General features: G+C 43.3%; 1 protein-coding gene across 6 annotated transcripts in view; it reads left to right on the top strand.

The window, feature by feature from the left end:
- The window catches only part of UNC13B (unc-13 homolog B), a 227,334-nt gene that overhangs the window by 130,141 nt on the left and 78,161 nt on the right, over positions 1-19,032 (top strand). For all 6 annotated transcript variants that reach the window (XM_076362991.1, XM_076362992.1, XM_076362986.1 and 3 more), the window contains 4 exons: positions 2,864-2,910; positions 8,062-8,140; positions 9,851-9,925; positions 10,430-10,649. In XM_076362991.1, the coding sequence (XP_076219106.1) occupies positions 2,864-2,910; positions 8,062-8,140; positions 9,851-9,925; positions 10,430-10,649 (421 nt within the window). The remainder of the gene's footprint in view (positions 1-2,863; positions 2,911-8,061; positions 8,141-9,850; positions 9,926-10,429; positions 10,650-19,032) is intronic.

The following is a 19,032-nucleotide window of genomic DNA, read 5'->3' on the forward strand; positions in this document are numbered from 1 at the left end:
CCTTATTGTGTTGTCCATGGCTGGCTCAGTGACAGTTACTTGTTTACCCGCCTTAAAGCTCCCTGCTCCCTACTTCTTCTCAGCTTATCCGGCCTTATTAACGTCATATGGCATTGCATCAAAAGTTTTTTGTTGAAATAAAAATTCAGTTGATAATTCTTTTTACGGTCTAAAGAAAAATGGTTGCTTTGTCAAACGACAAAAAAAATGTTTTCAAAACTGGTGTGCCCTGTATTATATTTTTTCCTGTTTTCCGATTGCCTCCATGCAGATTCTTCCCTTTATGCTTGCTCTGAAGCCTTTCAAGCTGTTGAAGCTAACAATGAGCCTATGCTAGTCTAGATCACATTTCCCTCCTTCCCTTGCACACCTTAACTGTGGGTACTGCATTGGCTCTTCTACAGTCTTAGGGCATCAGCCCTGGTTTGATGGATGTGATGTCAGCTGCTGGTTCTCTCAGCATTTTCTCATGGAGAATGCTGCCTGGAGCAAATGACCTCTTTACTTTGCTTTCAGCAGGTGATAACTCCTGTTTCCACACAGCCATCACCTGCCTTGCCCCTGCATCAATGTTGTCACTTACTGAAAGCTCTTTCTTCTTTTTTGTGGTGTTATACCAAGATGATTTTTAATCTCAACCCTAGAGGAGCTCTTTCTCTTCTCTTGTTTTCTGTATATTTGCATGGCTAAAAGGCTTGGCAAAAGTAATTGAAGCAGAAGTACAGTTTATCTGGACTCTCGGCAATTTTGGCTTGACATGTCTCAAAATCTGGGAGATGATGGAGATTTGTTTCCTGATCATGCTTTCTGCCCTTTCCTGCATCCACACTCCTGGCCGTTCTCTTGACCTGTGGTTGCCTGTAGGAAATGGTTATTGCTCAGTTAGATAACAGCTTTCCCTGGATCTTTTTCCCCTGAACAGAGTTCTTGATGCCCTTGTGGTCTCCAGGCTGCAGTATTGCCCATGCTATTTGTGGTCCGTTAATGTCTCAAATATTGGCTTATATTTAGAGTTTCTTAGCTAAACTGATTGAAAACCCTGTTACACTAATTCCTTTTGCCAGTAAGTGTTGCCACGTTTGTGTTTGTCATTCTCTGTCACTCAGTACAGCTGAACCAACCAGTGTCCAAGCTCGGTCCAGTATAAAACGTTGTTCCATTTTAGGATTGCTTTCTAGCCACAGCTCTTCCAAGTGTTCAAAGGCAAGGGTAGGGATGTCCTGCCTTGTGTGCTCTGACAGATCTGGTTGCATTTGCTTCATGAAATCTTCTCTCTTGACCAGCAGTTGATTCAGATCCCTCCAGAGGAAGTGCAGGTTTCAGGCTGAGGGATTCTGGAAGCCCAACTTGGAGCAGAGATGTGTAGAGCACGATCCTTCCTGCAGGAGCCTGGAGCCTGGTGTGCTGCTCTGGCTGTGGGGAAAATGTGCACCTGTGCTGGACCGTGGGTCTGAGCTCCTGCCTGTTCTGCTGGCCTGTGTGATCATGCAGAAAAGCTGGAGTGTCCATTCAATTATGGATAATGTCATGTTCTTCGTGCCTGTTTAAAAATAAAATAATAAAAATTATGTAGTCTTCAGATCTGCATAGCCCTGGAGTTGTAGGAGTGTGGACTTTTGCTGCTGTACTAGTTGAGACCTCAAATAGAAACCTGTTTTCCTTGATTATTTCCGATCTTCTTGGGAGACCTTGTCTGTCACCTGTGAACAACCCAAGGTTGCACAGCTCATCCAAAGCACAAGACAAAAAAAGAATCTTTCTTTTGGGGCTGTGTTCTTTTATCTTGCGTAAAACTGGAGCTTATTTCCTGACAGATACTCCTTTACTTTGTGGTGATTCTCAGGTTGCGTGTCCCATGGCTGGAAACACTTTGTTTTCCACTGTGTGCAAGTTACAGCCTCTTTATACTCTTGGCAGACGTGATTATCTGAGGTTGGAGTGTTAGCTACTAGCAGTGTGTCTTGCTTACTCATGTTTGAAACCAGCTTTGCTTTCAAGGAGTGCAGGAGAATGTATGAACTGTAAGCTGGAACAAAGAGGTTTCCAGTTATAGGTAAACCATTTTCCCCTTATCTAACAACTTTTCTGTTTCCGCTAGGTACATTGCAAGTGTTTAAACACTCCTCAGCTCTAATCAGTCCACTGAAGATTTTCAAAGAAACAAAACATTGCTCTATAAATACACTCCTAATACGAACATAAGAACATGGCTTTAATTCATGAATATGAATCCTCATAGTGCAGTCTGTGGTGTTTTCCATCATGCTGTGAGATCCCAGTTCACCTGCAATCATCTTGCAGGTGATGGCCCTTGATTGACACCTGTTGGAAATTAAATACTTGCATATGAATGGGTGGAGCTGCAATGGGACCTCCCTGCTTAGGGGGCTAGAGAGTCTTTGCATTTGAGCATGAACAAAGCTCACAAGTGTTTGTACAAAGGTTCATGTTGATCACTCATTTGTGTGTTTCATACAGGTGCTTTTAATTTTTAGCATCCTCATTATGACCATGTTGATATAAGTGGTGACCTGTAGTAACAGGAGCTCTCCAATAACTCATGCTTTTGTTGGGTTGGAAAAAAAAATGAGTTGGTCTTCCAGACTGCCTTTTGAAAGAGGAGGTGCACTGAACAGGCTCTTCTGGTCCTGGCTCTCAGTGTTCAATGAAATTGCATAGCCTGTCTGTGTCCGTATGACTTGTCCTGACACGTTGGTCATTGGAGGTGCTTGAATAAGTTTCTGTATGCAATTGCCTGCATGCAGCGTGGTCTGTTATCCTTTCCTTGGAATGTAATCTGAATACTTTTTCTGGTGTTTCGGAAACTAATTTCATACTGTTCTTTTCCCTTCTCCCATTTAAGGGTCAAGATGAGGCTGATCCATCAAAACCACCCTGGCTCAAAGGAGGGTAAGTGATGTTTTGAGACCTTGTTTCCCCGTGTTATAATTACGGTGTGCACTTCTGATGTTTTTAATGGCTGTTGTCAGGAATAATCAAGTGGCTGTGCCTCACTTAGGGCCAGGCTAATTTTTAGAGTTTCCTCTTAAACAGCTGGAGGTGGGCTGTGCAGCTCTTTGAGAGATCTGTGGTTAAGAACAAGGTTATAGTCGCAGTGTATAATCTGTATTGTGATGGCGGCAAGTGCTTCTGGCAGCAGTATTAAATAATCTTTACTGAGCACCACAGAGTGGCGTGGATGAAATCCTTTTTCCTGAATCAGTCACTGATGGCACCAGAGAAGGGAAGGAGTAGCTCGGAAAGATTGCTGTGTCTTTTGCTCTTAGAAAAAAAAAAGTAGCTTTGGGGAAGTCTTCTGTCTTTGCAATGATTTCTATGGTCATTGTAGTAGCCAAAACTGCAGTAACTCTGGAAATCATTGCAGTTTGTCATTTTTAAAGCAGTGATTATCATGCCTCTTTTGCACAGGCGAGAGAGAGAGGCCGTGCGTTCTCTCCGTAACATGCTACTCACAGCGAATGAAGCAGGCAAATTCTGATTGTGTGTAATTGCAGCATGGCACTCTGCATAATAGGTGCCAGCATGGCAATTTCCCTAGAATCCTCTCTGGAAAAAAAAGACAGTGACACATTTAACAAGCTGCTAGGTTATGTGCCTTGTACGCGGTTAGGGCAATACGGTTTGGTGGTGGTGCGCTCATTAGGAGCTGGCTTAGCAGCAGATTTGTCCTGAAATCTCAGAAAGAGGTTGGCTTGCTACACGCATAAGTTAATTCTCATACTACGGAAGGAAGCTTCCCTAATAAAGCTCAGAGTTAAATGGGAGGCTTCATTATACGGCTTTTTGCTTTTGGAGTCATTGTTCTGCGATGTTGGTATTCCCACAAAGCATCCTCCACACCTGCAGATGCCTGGAGCTGCCTAGCAACCCCGCACTTTCCGAAGGAGCCCCTGACTTCGGTGAGCAGGCTGCTGGAGAACTGGCAATTAGCAGGAGCAGAAGACAGTGATTTATTCTAACTCTTAACAGCACCTTCTCCTGCTTTAACAAGGAGGCAATGTACTGAGTTTATTGGTTCACGCACACAAAATGATTTCCTAGCCTGAAAGATGAATACAGCTACAGTCCTGAAATACTTAAAAATGTGTTTTGACAATTCAAGGCAATGTCTGCTCTAGTCCGTAAGTTTTTCCATTTCTATGTGACATATAACAAAACAGTCTGGCTAATGTAGTTTTGACAAAAGTTTGGCTTATTCACTGTATCCCCGCAAGCAAGGGATTTCCAGAAAAGGTGGTTGTGAGTGGTGACCCTTTAATTCCACTGTTAGCCACGTTGTGGCTTATTAGCCACAAAGTATAGTAAAGCACTTATGTTTGGAGTTCTTTCATATGAAGATTAGAGTAGTGGTGTTGTTTGAAGGAAGTAACCATCTTCTGTCATTGCAAACCATCTTTGCTTGCTTAAATTTTCAAGATTTAATGGAAGCATCTGAGTGACAAAACTTGTATTAAAAGATGAATACATGCTTCAAGCTATTTGCACTTTTAGCATAATGCAACAGTAGCTCCCTGTCTGTAATCACTGGCTTTGGAGAGATAGCTTCAAAAAAAAGTACAATTGGTATTATGGATCAGTCTCTGGGTGTAATATCTCATATCTATATATTTTATTTATTAGTGCAAATCATTTTCGCATACAGAAATGCTATTCACTCCTCAATACAGCACTCCATAATAGTGCTATAAATATTACATGCATTGCAGAGGAGAGTTACCCTATTACATATAAAGCTACAGTGTGCATATTTGAGGCACTGTCAGTATTTCTGTCTGTGCAAACACTGTAACTTTGTTAAGTGAAGTAGAGATGGTGCTTGAATAAGAAGGCTGAGGTAGCTGAAAGCACAACAAGCTGAATAATTTTGAAAATTAAGAATTGTTTCTGAAAATTCTTTTTTTTTTTTAAATATCAACAAGCTTAAAAGCAGGTCATCTGGGTGTATAACTATCTAGGTACTAGGATACCTCTCTTCAGTGGCGAGTACAAGCACCTTTCAAATAGTCTTGTTCTCTGTCAGTCTGGCTTACAACTGGTTCTATCATAGACCTCAGTCTATCATAAATATTTTGCAACAAACCAGGTTGTAACTAGATGTGTTTCTCGAGCACAGTAACTTGTTTAGGCTCATCTTGAATTTATAAAACATGCAATTTTAATGTTTTTATTTCCTGGGAAATGTCAGAGTATCACGGTTCCCTTTCAGTTGAATTGGGGGGGGGGGGAAATCATGGGAAATCATGTAGAAAAGAAGTGTAAATTCCCAGCTGTGCCATTGACTTTTAGCAGGAGCATTGACTCTGGATTTTTACTTGCGACCATTTTGTTGCATCTTTTCAGCTTACAGACTCTCCCTTTCTATTTTGCATATGCTTTCATAATTCAAGTGATTTAACACAAAGCTGTATTGTGATTTAAATAATACTGGAATTCTTGGCATCATCTGGATAGTTTCTGTGACACCTATTTTACCCCAAAACAGTATTGCTAGTATCGGAAAGGGTTTGTAACATTAGGGCAGCAGATGAAATTCCATGTTTGATCCCAGCAAGACTGTTCTTAGTTCTGACAATATAAACACTTTACGCAGATATTTCTTATTTCTTGATATCAGTCAGATTTTTGTATAATAAACCAGAAGGGATTATTGCAGTGTAACTTGGGCAAAAAGTTTTTCTGGAATTCTCTGTTGGAAATGAGGGTAGCCTCTAGTAAAAACACCATGTAGCCTCGCTGTAAGGATTTCCAGCATTGGAAAACGTTTCTCATTCTTGGCCAAAGACTCCAATAGTTTTAATCAACTGCTGTAAATCTCCACCTTTCTCACGTCCGAGTTTGTCTTCCATTCCCAGCTGTGAGGTCTCGTTGTCGCAGCTGACTGTGGGTGGTTTGTGTTCATCATGTAGGAGCACAGAGAGCCGTGCACGGTGCTGCGGTGCAAATGTGACTCATGCTGCATGCAGAGCCGACGCAGTTTGCGCAGTTACACGTGACTGCTCACCTTCCCACCAGGCTTGTTCAGCCAGCAGCAGCTGTCAACTCAGCTGTGGCTCGGACATGTCAGCCTCCTACGCCCTGTCGAAAAAGTCAATTTTACCATTACAGAGCTATGACATGTTTCTGTATATAATAGACTGTTTTCCTCTTTGACACAGCCTTGTGCTAGGCTGTGCTGTGACATCCTTGTCCGTCCTGGAGCATGGGCTGCTATAATGTAGGTTTAGTCATTGTTTGTTGTTTCCTGGATGGTTTTTTTACTTTTGGCTGTATTGAAAGGGGATTTGAGTATGTCGTGCTTGCCGAGGGGTGCAGGTTGCCTCTTGTCACGTACCAGCCTCCCAGTTTTCATGGCACATGCAAATTTGTAGTGGCAATTTGGTTTCCTAGGTTGTTTTAAAGGGTAGCTCCATGTGTGTCTTTTATTGCAGAAAGAACAGTTTGACCCATACTCCTCTTTCCTGTAGTTGTGGTGTTCTAAAGCATTTCAGCTGGGACTGGTGTTCCAAATCAGCGAAATACACAGGTTAAAAGTGCCAGCCAGTTTATCATGCAACTACAAAAAGGTGTCAGCCAGCGTGGTATGGGGTGAAAACGAATGGCTGAGGACAGAGAGGCAGAAGGTTCCTTTGCAGTCTCTGTAGCCAAGAAAAAGGCTTCAGGAACCATATTCTTAGTGTTAACAAGGCATGAGAGCAATGTGGAGATGGGGAGGTTGAGTGAGACGCTGAGAGGGGCTGTGGGTTTTGACTGGCGGCTGGGTGTTCATTGCAGGGAGGGAGTCGCACCGCAGGTCTGTTCTTCAGTTCGGGGTGGATATGATAGGCGCAGCAGCAGGGAACTGCGTGCTCAGTTTCTAACTTTAGCATAAAGCATTATCTTAAGGCCTTACAGATAATGCAGTTGATTTACTGGAGGCCTTTAAGCTGAATGAACAGAACTTCTTCAAGCATAGGCTTACATCCGTGTGGTGTTGCCAGTGAACAGCAGGATCCAGATACAATTATCCAGGCTGGTCTCGCTGGGGAGGAAGCAGGTTATAGTGTTGTATTTTGGCAGGCTCCGAGTGTCGCTGGAGTAATGGCCCTTTTGCTCCATCGCCACTTCCACCAGCAAATGGCAGCTCTTGTGTGTAGAGGTCTGCATGGCTTGAAACGCTGAGCACCACGAATGGTCCTTTTTATAGAAATAAAAATAATCTCCCTTCTCCTCAGATGTGAGGTTTTTACTAATAATTATATAGACCTCAAGGGCCAGGATTAAGTATGTTCTAGCCTAGAATCAGATGACGGGTAGCAGCGTCCCACTTTGACATGCTCCCTCCCAACTACTGACACTGGGCAGGAATGTCTGGATTGTTGCATGTGAAGAAGATAAACACTTAATTGTTTTTAGCATTAACTTTACACTTCAAGTACAATCTTCTGGCTGATTTTGCTTCCTCCAGTAAAGCATCGCTCTCCTCACCTCCACCCCCCCAACCCTAAATTAATTAAATGGAAAGAAAGGGGATGGAGAAAGACTGGAGACAAGATGTTTTCAAGTTTCCAAAGTCTTTCCTGCCATGACGCTCAACGCCAATAGTAAACGATAAACTGAGTTCTCCCAGCAGAGGTGTGTGGCTCAGTTACCACAGACTAAGCCATGTGTGAATTACTGCCATGGAGCTCTGGTTCTGCTCTTGGGTAAGTATTTTTGCCAACTCTGTACCCCACAGCAGCGGTGGGGATAAGGCTGCCTTCACCCACCATGCTGGCAGCAGTGACTCTGAAGCACTGGGTGCTCTGCAAGCATGTGTCCAGCCTACTCTGAGCTAGCTCAGACCTCAGAACTAAGAATGGGAAAATGACCTTTTTTCAGTGTGTTAACACCTTTGGTTTATTATTAAGTTGCATTTGCAGTGAACTGATTCTTCCTGTTCTCATTCACTATGATATTAGCGAGGAGACTGATGTTTTAAGGAAGTTTTTTGGTCATCTCTTTACTGTCTCTCACTGCTGGTGAGATTTTTAATCTTTTTTTTTTTTCCTTCTGAATTCCCAGGCCTGCAGGTGGTCTCTATGGCATTGATAGCATGCCCGATCTACGCAAAAAAAAGCCAATTCCACTTGTCAGTGATCTGGTAAGAGATTTTTCTTCTGTCACACAGCCATTAGTGCAAGTGGCTTTACTTTTTGGTGTATGGTAACATTCATTGTCACTTCAAGAAGTTGAAGGTTTCCTGTTTAGTTAAATTAATTCTTACAGTAAGGGGTTAGGAGTTGTGCTTGGAAAAATCAGTGAGAATGAGCTACGATTTTGTAGACAGCTTCATTCATTTGGCAGAATTAAGATATTTTTCGTTTTCTTTTTCCTTTTTATTCTACACAGAATATTTGATAATTTTTAGGCCTGCATTATTTTTAAATGTTTTCCTAAAAATTACATACTTTGGGGAAAGTTATAAAGTCCATGTGAGGTTTGGCAACCTACCAGAAGGTTGGAATTTCAGAGGATAGATAAACAAGCATATGTGCTTGGATTTTTAAAGTAATTCACAATATTGCCAGTAGGCTTCTGCACTGAGGAAGCACAAGAACCAAGCAAGTAATGAGGACAAGTTTCATATGCTTGTGTGATATGGTGAAATAAGGCTTCTGCGGGACAAACAGTTTTCTGTTGGCTGTGTTCAGTACACGTAGCGATTTCATGCTTGGGACAAATGCTGTAACAGCTGAAAGACCAAAGTTTCCATATTGTGTAATTCCTGTGAAAAGATGCATGCAGTTTTCTCTGCCAGCTTATGCATGGGAAGCTTAATATGTGTCTTACTAACTGCTTGTATCTTAAATCTTCGCAATAATGGCATTAACTTATGTTACTTCCTTTCTATGCTTTCATTCTGTCTCTCCACAGGCCATGGTAAGTGGAGCTAAAGACTATCCACCAAGTCTTCACCAGAAACAAAAATTATTTTATCTTACTTTCCCTCTACTTTTTTGCTTTTTATTTTGAACCTGCAGTATTGCAGTACATGCGTATCCAGCACTCTGTCCTGCTCCATCACTGATGGAATGAACTTTTTCAGTCTGTCTTCAAACAGGATAAATCAGAGCATAAATGGAGGTTTCTGGTAGGGTTTGATTTCAAAGCAGATGTTGCTAGCTTTAATTTCCACCTCTGCCTTCATCTAACTGGAGTGCCTTGCTGAAGAAATCCTTTGTATGCCAGTGTGAGGTGCTGCAAAAGCACAGCCCTGTGCTGTCCAAGGCTGCAGAACTTAGTGTTGGTGTGATGTGAAGGAGGCGGTTTTGAGGGGAAAATGCTGTTCATTGTATTCAGTGATGGCCAATGAATGTGATACGCCAGCACATTCAAACCCGTACTCCCAACCCAGTCTGTTCTTTTCTTTAACCTGTTCATTTGTTACCCTTTCACCATCACGTTTGGGGGTGTTGTGTGTGTTGTAAAACTGGTGAAATAATCTCCTTTTGGCTATGAATAAAGTTAGATATAGAAGAGTGAGTCCCACGTAGCGACCTTAGGCAATAGCAGAATTACCATTGCTACCAGAACACAGAAGTGGAGATGTGAACCCAGGTTTCATTGGCAGTTGTTACCAGAGAAACAAATGAAAATTTACCAGGTTGTGGGCAGATGGAAACAACTTGGAGACCTTTCAGAGTATGCATTTGAGTCTTCTGAGGTGTGACCTACCATTTAAGAAACCAACTTGAATGCATTAGACTGCTGGTTTGGGATGATATGTGACCCCTTGGTCACATATCTGGGCATGTAGTGCCAGTGCATTTCTGAATACTGGTGGTGAATAACAAACTTTCTTCCTTCTTAGTCACTGGTTCAGTCCCGGAAAGCCGGAATTACCTCAGCAATGGCCACTAGAACATCTCTCAAAGATGAAGAGCTGGTAAGTGGGAGGGTTGCTTGGCTTCTGTTAACTTTTAGTAAGCAAATTAAGGGAATTTGGCTCTCTGGGATGCAGAGCCAGCTTCACAGATGTCTAAAAATATAGATGAAAAGCTTCTTGTATAATTTGTTTAAAGAAACCAAACATGTAAAAAATAACATTTAATGTGTCAATATGATCCTGAAAAATGTAATCTTACCATTTCCATCTGTGCTATCTACCATGGGGGACAGTGTGTGAAACGTGCTTTATGCAAGATATCCCTCATCCACAAACCTTAATTCTTTTCTTCCATCTCCTCCACTGTTTTAAATGCCTGGAGAAACATTTTTGGAAGGGTGTCTTCTGCTGCTGTTTGTAAAAGTTTGATAAATTTGGCTACCTTAGATGTGTAGATGTATTGCACTGCTCATGCCTTTTCCCCTTAAAACTCATGTATTAACCAGCAAAAATAGGTTCAGTCACCTTTCTGGATGTTGGTTTATGTGTGCTCTTGCCTTTCAGAAATCTCATGTCTATAAGAAGACCTTGCAAGCCTTAATTTACCCCATCTCTTGTACAACCCCACACAACTTTGAAGTATGGACAGCCACAACTCCTACCTACTGCTACGAGTGCGAGGGGCTGCTGTGGGGTATTGCACGGCAGGGAATGCGCTGCGGTGAATGTGGAGTCAAGTGCCATGAGAAGTGCCAAGACTTGCTCAATGCTGACTGCTTACAGAGTGAGTAGTGGCAAATGGAGTGCAGCTGTTCCAAAAGTGTTACCAGAGCTTTCCTAAACATATAGGTGATACCTGAGTGATCAGTGAAGCTGCATTTATTAAAATGACTGCGTATCTTCTGAAAAGGTGCCATTGGGCTAAACCTTATCCCCATTGCCCTGTGGACACAGACAGCTCCACTGACACAGAAGAACTTCTTTGCAACATTGTGCTTGATGTGTTTTTAAAAGAAGGTTTAATTCTTGACTCTTATCTATTTGGTTTTAAGCCATGTAATGTTTAATCTCTCTCCGTGTCAGCTCAGGTGGTGTATTTGCTAACATACCCTGCATGGAAGAGAAGCAGTGGGCTGGGTGAATAGGGTACTAGGCTGGGTATTCTGACTTTTGTTCTGTCCCTCCTGCCCTGGTGTCCCAGTCAGGTTGCTTGTTTTAACCATCAGCCCGTTTTACTGTTTTAAGCTCTTCAGAGCAGCACTGGGTTCCTGCTTAGGGGATAGAGTCCATGGACTTTGCTTGGATTCTCTGTACCAGGAGCAGATTGGCAAGGCATTTTGTCTTTTTAAGAGTAGGGTCTCATGGCTGAATCGCTTTAGAGACCTGGGGCTGAGCCAGCACAGATGATGGGTCAGAGAGGAAGGTGTTGTTTGAGGGTATGGGCAGTATTTCGTCTTCCTACTAGCATGTCTGTTTATTTTGCTGGGTTTTTTTCTGCAGTGTTCAAAAACTAAGCCCTCTCTTCAAAGAAGAGCTCTTCAAAGAGCTGTGACTTTGCAGAATAAATGAGACCTTACACAAACGAAGGAGAAGCTCAAAAGGAATTTGATTAAAGGGAAAAAAAAAAGAGAGAGAAAAAGTATTAATTTGGGCATCTGGCTTGGTCAGGTTATTTTTATTTCCTTGTAAAACAGTTTCTTGATTTGGGCTCAAATTTATGTTCCTGCTTCAGAGCAAAATATCTTAGTCTAAATGGAATAGAAATTTCTGCCATATGTGTTAAATCTTGAGTAGGAAGGTGGGGCTGTTTCTGTTCACTCTTGATTTTCTTTGCGTTCCAGCTTGATGGACTGAGTCTAAGGAATCAGAAAAGTTTGTGAAGTATAAACAGACTTATTGCAAATTCATGTCAGCGATTATAGGAATATAAAGAGTCAAATCTTGTATCTGCCTCAGGCTCTAGTTGGGAAAGCCAGACTGGATGATCCAGCACGGGACACAAGTGAATCATAGGCCATTTGTTTTTCTTATGGCTTATCTTGAGACCCCAAATGGATGTTGTCTATGCTTGTGTTTTTGACGTGTGCAGAGTTTTAAGTAAGCCATAGTTAGGACTGGGGCTATTTGCAATGGCTTATTTATCAGACGCAGCTGATCCTGGTGAAACATCTCTGTTCCTCCTCAGTTGCTTAGCATTTCTAGATTTGTCTTTGAGGGTTGCAGGGTGATCTTTACAGTTAATAGCGTTCGAGGAATTGCATCATTGACACCTTGGCTTTGTTGCAACCATTTTGTGACTAAGCAAAGAGCTGCTGAGTTGCAGTTTGTTCAGGAGAATGTAGTTAAGCCATGACTCAGTTTTCTGTCAAAACCTGGTATAGAGGGTCAGTTAGACTCAGGATAACTTTATTTGTTTCTGGAGTTCACCAGAACCCTCTGCTGACTGGTGATTTTCAGTATTTGAGATGAAAAGCTGCTGATATGTACGTCCAGGCTTGATTCAGATGCATGTCCAAGATGTTGTTATGTTGCAATGGAGTGGTGATACCTCAGTATGGGGAAAATGCTATGGAGAGCAGAGGAAAACTAGGTTTGCACCAGTAACAGCGAGGAAACACGCACAAAGCTGTTGTACAGAGCAGAGGTCATGAAGTCGAAAGCAATAGAAGGAAAACTAAATTTAAGTAGCAGCTAATGGCTAAGAGGAAATATATTCCTGCAGAGGACAGCTGTGGCTATCCATGCTCAAGAAAGGAGACTTCATAGTGGGATGGGTACTGGAGAGAGTTCAATGGTAATGGGAAAAGTATGAGAATGTCTCGAGAGAGGATGGTATGAGTTTGTTAATCTTTCAAAAGAGAGGCTTGGCGGTGTGGGACAGGCGAAGGACAGGAACGATGCTGTTTCAAAAAACGAAAAATAGCCATACTGGGTCTGTCCCAATAGAATGTTTCTAAAGGGGTGTTGTGGAGCCCAAGGCAGAGGTCCAAGACGTGTATGTGTAGAGCTCCTATGACTCTGGTTTACTCTTGCAGCTATCCATGGCTTAAAGCTTTTCTGAGCAGTTATCCTGGTTTTGTGACCAGCCTGAAAAAAGTCCTGAGGTTAAACCACGACAGCAGTAGATGCTATGTTTAATAGCTGGCAGTGATGGCTCTGTGAATTGCTTTAAAGCTTGTTTGAACCTGTTTATGCCTGAACTATGCTGGGGAAGAGGGAGATAAGCAGCAGGGAGGAAGATCGTCTCTTTAAGCTTACTGTTTATAAAAAAAAAAAAAAGGAATAAATTTGCTGTAAGAAAATTAAAGGTGGAAGTAGAAGAGAACTTCAGTGATGAGAACAGAGTGTCTCTGGAACAGTGTCTGAAGAATAACCATGGGGACAGTTTTTCTAATCTCTGGTTGGAATTGAATAAGCTTATGCAATGGGCTGTGGGATGTGATGATGGCAATAGTCTGCGCTTTTCTATGGAATAGAAGCAACAACTGGAAACAACTCTACTTTTCATATATGGCAAAGCATTAGATAAGAACTTCTTATTTTATTCGTGGGATTGCAGATGTTTGCTTTGCACATTTCCTTTCAAAATGTAAACACAAGATATTTCAGCATGCAGAGTTAAAGAAACAAAGAGGAAACAACTGAGAGTACACTGGGCTCATAACTTGCGAAGCCTGTAGAAAGGTAAAACCCAACCAAACAAATGCTTCACTCCCTGAGTTATATGAAAGCTGCCCAGCATCAGAACAGGGAAGATACAGACACTGTGAGCCGGGGGTCTGTGAGGGTACCCAGTGTGAGTGTGGTGGGTATCATTATCTGAGATAGAGATGTAAAGGAAACTGAAGATGGCAACTGAACATGAGCCGGCAGTGTGCCCAGGTGGCCAAGAAGGCCAATGGCATCCTGGCCTGTATCAGGAATAGTGTGGCCAGCAGGAGCAGGGAAGTGATCGTGCCCCTGTACTCGGCCCTGGTGAGGCCGCACCTCGAATCCTGTGTTCAGTTTTGGGCCCCTCACTACAAGAAGGACGTTGAGGTGCTGGAGCGTGTCCAGAGAAGGGCAACGAGGCTGGTGAGGGGTCTGGAGAACAAGTCTTCTGAGGAGCGGCTGAGGGAACTGGGGTTGTTCAGCCTGGAAAAAAGGAGGCTGAGGGGAGACCTCATCGCTCTCTACAACTCCCTGAAAGGAGGTTGTAGCGAGGTGGGTGTTGGTCTTTTCTCCGAAGTAACAAGCGATAGGATGAGAGGAAATGGCCTCAAGTTGCGGCAGGGGAGGTTTAGATTGGATGTAAGGAAAAATTTCTTAACTGAAAGAGTGGTGAAACATTGGAAGAGGCTGCCCAGGGAAGTGGTGGAGTCCCCATCCCTGGAGGTATTTAAAAGACGAGTAGATGAGGCACTTAGGGACATGGTTTAGTGGGCATGGTGGTGTTGGGTTGACGGTTGGACTCGATGATCTTAGAGGTCTCTTCCAACCTCAATGATTCTATGATTCTATGAACTGTTTAATTAAAAGACAGAGGAGGCAGAGGAAAGATAGTGCTGAGAGATTAAGAAAATGGTGAGGCCAATATGTGGATGTGCTGCTGGATTAGGAAAACAAATGTTATCGATACTAGAAATCTATTAAAAGGCTTTTTCATGCAACTGTGTTCTTTGCTTTGGCATGTTCATTCTAAAATCCTTCTAACTGGAACCCACCAGGCCAGAAGAAAATGGAAAAATTAGTTTTTATATATGTTTGAAGAACATAAGCTGTGCTTGAGGAATGAGAAATGGGGTTTCTGGGGGATGAGCAACGGTTTAGAGATCCAATAAATTAAAGACTGAACTTTCTTGTATACTGAACTCAGAAGGGGTTTCTTTCTAACAGAAGCTTTATTGTTGCTGTCAGTAAAAAAACCCAAACATTCTCAGGACATATCTTCACTTAGGTCTATTTAAGGCTTTCAGAAAATGTTACATTGGAGTAAAATGAATTTGCAGGCTGGTAACGAATACAATCCTATATGCCTGTTGCCTCAGGATATATCTTCATTTCAGTCTGTGTAAGTCTTCCAGAAAATGTTGCATTGGAGTAAAATGAATTTTCAGGCTGGTCACCAATACAGTTCCATTTTCTATGCCTTGAAATTTTGGGTAGACACTTGGGGTTTTATTTCTTAGAATCAGAATGTGCTGTTTATCCATCTTCTATCTTTCAGTGCCTTTCTGTGGGAAATAAAAGGATCTCTTTCCCCAAGTCTGTTAGAATTAAGTTTGGTTATTTCTGCTGAGGGTGTTTTTCTTACCCTCTATATTTTTAAGAAACTGAGTATCTGATACAGTCAACAAATCTGTGGGACTGCAGTGATGAAATACTCAAATTCAGCAATGCTTTGTTGCAATCTGAAAGAAAATCCATTTGCAGACTGGTTCAGCAGGGCTGTTCCATAAATTGGCAATGTCTGAAGTGCAGTAAACTGGAATCAGTTATGGAATGTGTACTGCAGCCATCTGGTTTATGGCTCTGTTGACACCAGGTTGTTTCTCTGAGAGGATGTTTCTCTATTGTAGATACTTAGAAGATATTATTCTGATGATGGGGCTCTTACCTTTTTATCATAAGCTCATAAATACTTGCTCCAGAAAAGATGTTCTCTTTTTAGCCTTCTGCTATTCTTGGAAGTACTTGAAATCTCTGCTGCACGGGTACGTTTCCTTTCTTACTTGGCTGAGTATGGATGGAGGGATGTCCTTTAAAATCCCCATAGCATGCAAAGCTTTTGGAAAAAGAAAGCTTTTATCTCTTGCCCTGAACACTGGTGTAGTACTAAAATACAATGGGTTAGGCAATGTTGGTATCAAAGGAAGAGTAAAGCTGAGGATGGATGTGTAGGATACCAAGGAACAGATGCAGAGAAGTAGGCGGAGTTATGAAGAGGATGGAAGGGAAGGACATTATGCTAGCAAGACCCTAGTGAAACAGGCCTGTACAGTTCTGGGCTAGCATTTGGAAAGCCATAGAAATCTGCTTCTGCAAGTGTGCCTTGGAGTTTTTGTAGTGATGCTAATCTAGTCCTCGATAGATTGCAGTTAAACCTGAGAAAAGAAATTGCCCTGGGATGTCAGAATCTGGTCCTCTGGAGATCTTGAAAATGAGGAAATGAGGTCTCAAGCTTCAAACTACTGTTGAACATGAAATCTGTGTTGTCAGTGTGATTAGCCATATGCCTTTATTAGTGCTTTTTTATGGTGTGCTGAAGCAACAAACTTTGGAGAGCTTCACATGAGCTATCAGGGCTGCATTACTGAATGTCCTGCTTTTGGTACTGTTTTGGCTCCTGGGTCTTGGTTCACCTCTGGAGTTGTTCAGTGCTTTTTGACTCAGGACTGGAAGTCAGGTATGTTTGTTGCTTTTTGGATGAGAAACTTGTGTGTGTTGCACTCTGAATGCAGAGACTGCAGTCCAGAGACCGGCTCAGTGAGCAGACTGTTTGTGAGACCAGTTAAGTCACTCTTGTGATAATCATCTTGGCTTCTGGGTTGAATGATGATTAGACACCATGATGATGAACATTTGTTTGCTCCCAGAATCCTATGTATGAAAATACTTGCACAGAAGGAGGAAGGATACCTTTATTTGAAACTTGAATATCTATTTTAAGTTTCAGGAATATGTAATTTCTAAGCATTATCCGCCTACTGAACAGCTGTCTTCTATCCTGCCGGTGTTGCTTTCTTGACTTTTTCCTGTTAAAGCATAAGATAACAACACTGGCAGTTTACTAATAGCTGTATCAATACAATTCCCAATATAGGCATATTTGCTTTCTGTTTCCAGTCATAAATTGACTCATAATTCAGTCTGAGAAAGGAAGAGAGAAGGAAAGCCCTGTACCATTTGTATGATACTGTACATGGTACAGTACATGTACGTGGGGAGGTCCCGGACAACTGGAGGCTTGCCAATGTGACGCCCATCTACAAGAAGGGCCAGAAGGAGGATCCGGGGAACTACAGGCCTGTCAGCCTGACCTCGGTGCCGGGGAAGATTATGGAGCGGCTCATCTTGAGGGCGCTCACAAGGCATGAGCGGGACAACCAGGGGATCCGGCCCAGCCAGCACGGGTTCATGAGAGGCAGGTCCTGCTTGACCAGCCTGATCTCCTTCTATGACCAGGTGACCCGCCTGGTGGATGAGGGAAAGGCTGTGGATGTGGTCTACCTGGACTTCGGTAAGGCCTTTGACACCGACTCCCACAGCATTCTCCTCGAGAAGATGGCGGCTCACGGCTTAGACGGGTGGACTCTGCGCTGGGTCAAAAACTGGCTGGACGGCCAGGCCCAGAGAGTTGTGGTGAATGGAGTTACATCCAGCTGGCGGCCGGTCACGAGCGGTGTTCCCCAGGGCTCAGTTTTGGGGCCGGTCTTGTTCAATATCTTTATCAATGATCTGGATGAGGGGATCGAGTGCACCCTCAGTAAGTTTGCAGACAACACCAAGTTGGGCGGGAGTGTTGATCTGCTCGAGGGTAGGAAGGCTCTGCAGAGGGACCTGGACAGGTTGGATTGATGGGCCAAGATCGATCTGTATGAGGTTCAACAAGGGCAAGTGCCGGGTCCTGCACTTCGGCCACAACAACCCCATGCAGCGGTACAGGCTTGGGGAAGAGTGGCTGGAAAGCTGCCTGTCGGAAAAGGACCTGGGGGTGTTGGTCGACAGCCGGCTGAACATGAGCCGGCAGTGTGCCCAGGCGGCCAAGAAGGCCAATGGCATCCTGGCCTGTATCAGAAATAGTGTGGCCAGCAGGAGCAGGGAAGTGATCGTGCCCCTGTACTCGGCCCTGGTGAGGCCGCACAGGCTCGAATACTGTGTTCAGTTTTGGGCCCCTCACTACAAGAAGGACATCGAGATGCTGGAGCGTGTCCAGAGAAGGGCAACGAGGCTGGTGAGGGGTCTGGAGAACAAGTCTTCTGAGGAGCGGCTGAGGGAACTGGGGTTGTTCAGCCTGGAGAAAAGGAGGCTGAGGGGAGACCTCATCGCTCTCTACAACTACCTGAAAGGAGGTTGTAGCGAGGTGGGTGTCGGTCTCTTCTCCCAAGTAACAAGCGATAGGACGAGAGGAAATGGCCTCAAGTTGTGCCAGGGGAGGTTTAGATTGGACGTGAGGAAAAATTTCTTTACTGAAAGAGTGGTGAAACATTGGAAGAGGCTGCCCAGGGAAGTGGTTGAGTCCCCATCCCTGGAAGTGTTTAAAAGATGTGTAGATGAGGCGCTTAGGGACATGGTTTAGTGGGCATGGTGGTGTTGGTTCAACGGTTGGACTTGATGATCTTAGAGGTCTTTTCCAACCTTAATGATTCTATGGTGGTTGTATATTCCCATGCCTTTCTATTGCCATTTACAGGACTACTTGAAAAGCTGAATCACTGGCCAGAACCACCTTTTTGCAGCTGAATAAATACGATCCAAGTCCAACAGCAGGAAAAGCACCCTCTGCCATCCAGTATAGTGACATGCTTTGGGTTTATATCACATACATTATAGGTTATTTTGGAAACTCTGGTGGGTTTGTACCAACAAGCAGGTATTAAAATTAAGAAAGAGTATGTTTTTGAGACAGAAGGTTTGTCTGTTCTTTATTAGTCCGTATTGTTAAATAAGGTGTCTGTCTGATTCAGTTCAGGTGCAGTCTCTGCAGGGAGAGAGAGACCTTTCCCAGGGAAGGAATGGCAGAGCCTTTCTTACCTGGGCAAAATTGTCTGGGCAGAGTGGGGGAGCCGCATGGATGGAGGTGGGGTGGTTTCGTCTGAAAGTCAGGAAGCAGAGCCAAGCCTTAGAGGTGACAAAAGAGAGGGCTTTCTAGGTGTCTGTGTGACGTGGCTTGCATGTCCTGCAACCCAGGATGCCCCGGACTGCTGCTAGTCTTGCAGAGGGATAAATGCACTATGCAAGGTCTCTGGAGGTGGTGGGGATGTTAAAAATGTTTTTAACTAGAATTCCTCCATTTGTCCAAGTTTGCCTTCTAAAGCATCATTTGATGCTCCTGGAGTGCTTGCATTAAGGCAATGATGCGGACCATGCCACCCCAGAACTGTGATAACTCTTGTCCCATCTCAGTGATGAACAGTGAAACATTTATATTTGCAAGCTGCCTGGCTAGTAATTTATTTAGAAAATGA

The sequence above is a fragment of the Aptenodytes patagonicus genome, chromosome Z (assembly GCF_965638725.1).
Source record: "Aptenodytes patagonicus chromosome Z, bAptPat1.pri.cur, whole genome shotgun sequence".
NCBI classification, from domain to species: Eukaryota; Metazoa; Chordata; class Aves; order Sphenisciformes; family Spheniscidae; genus Aptenodytes; species Aptenodytes patagonicus.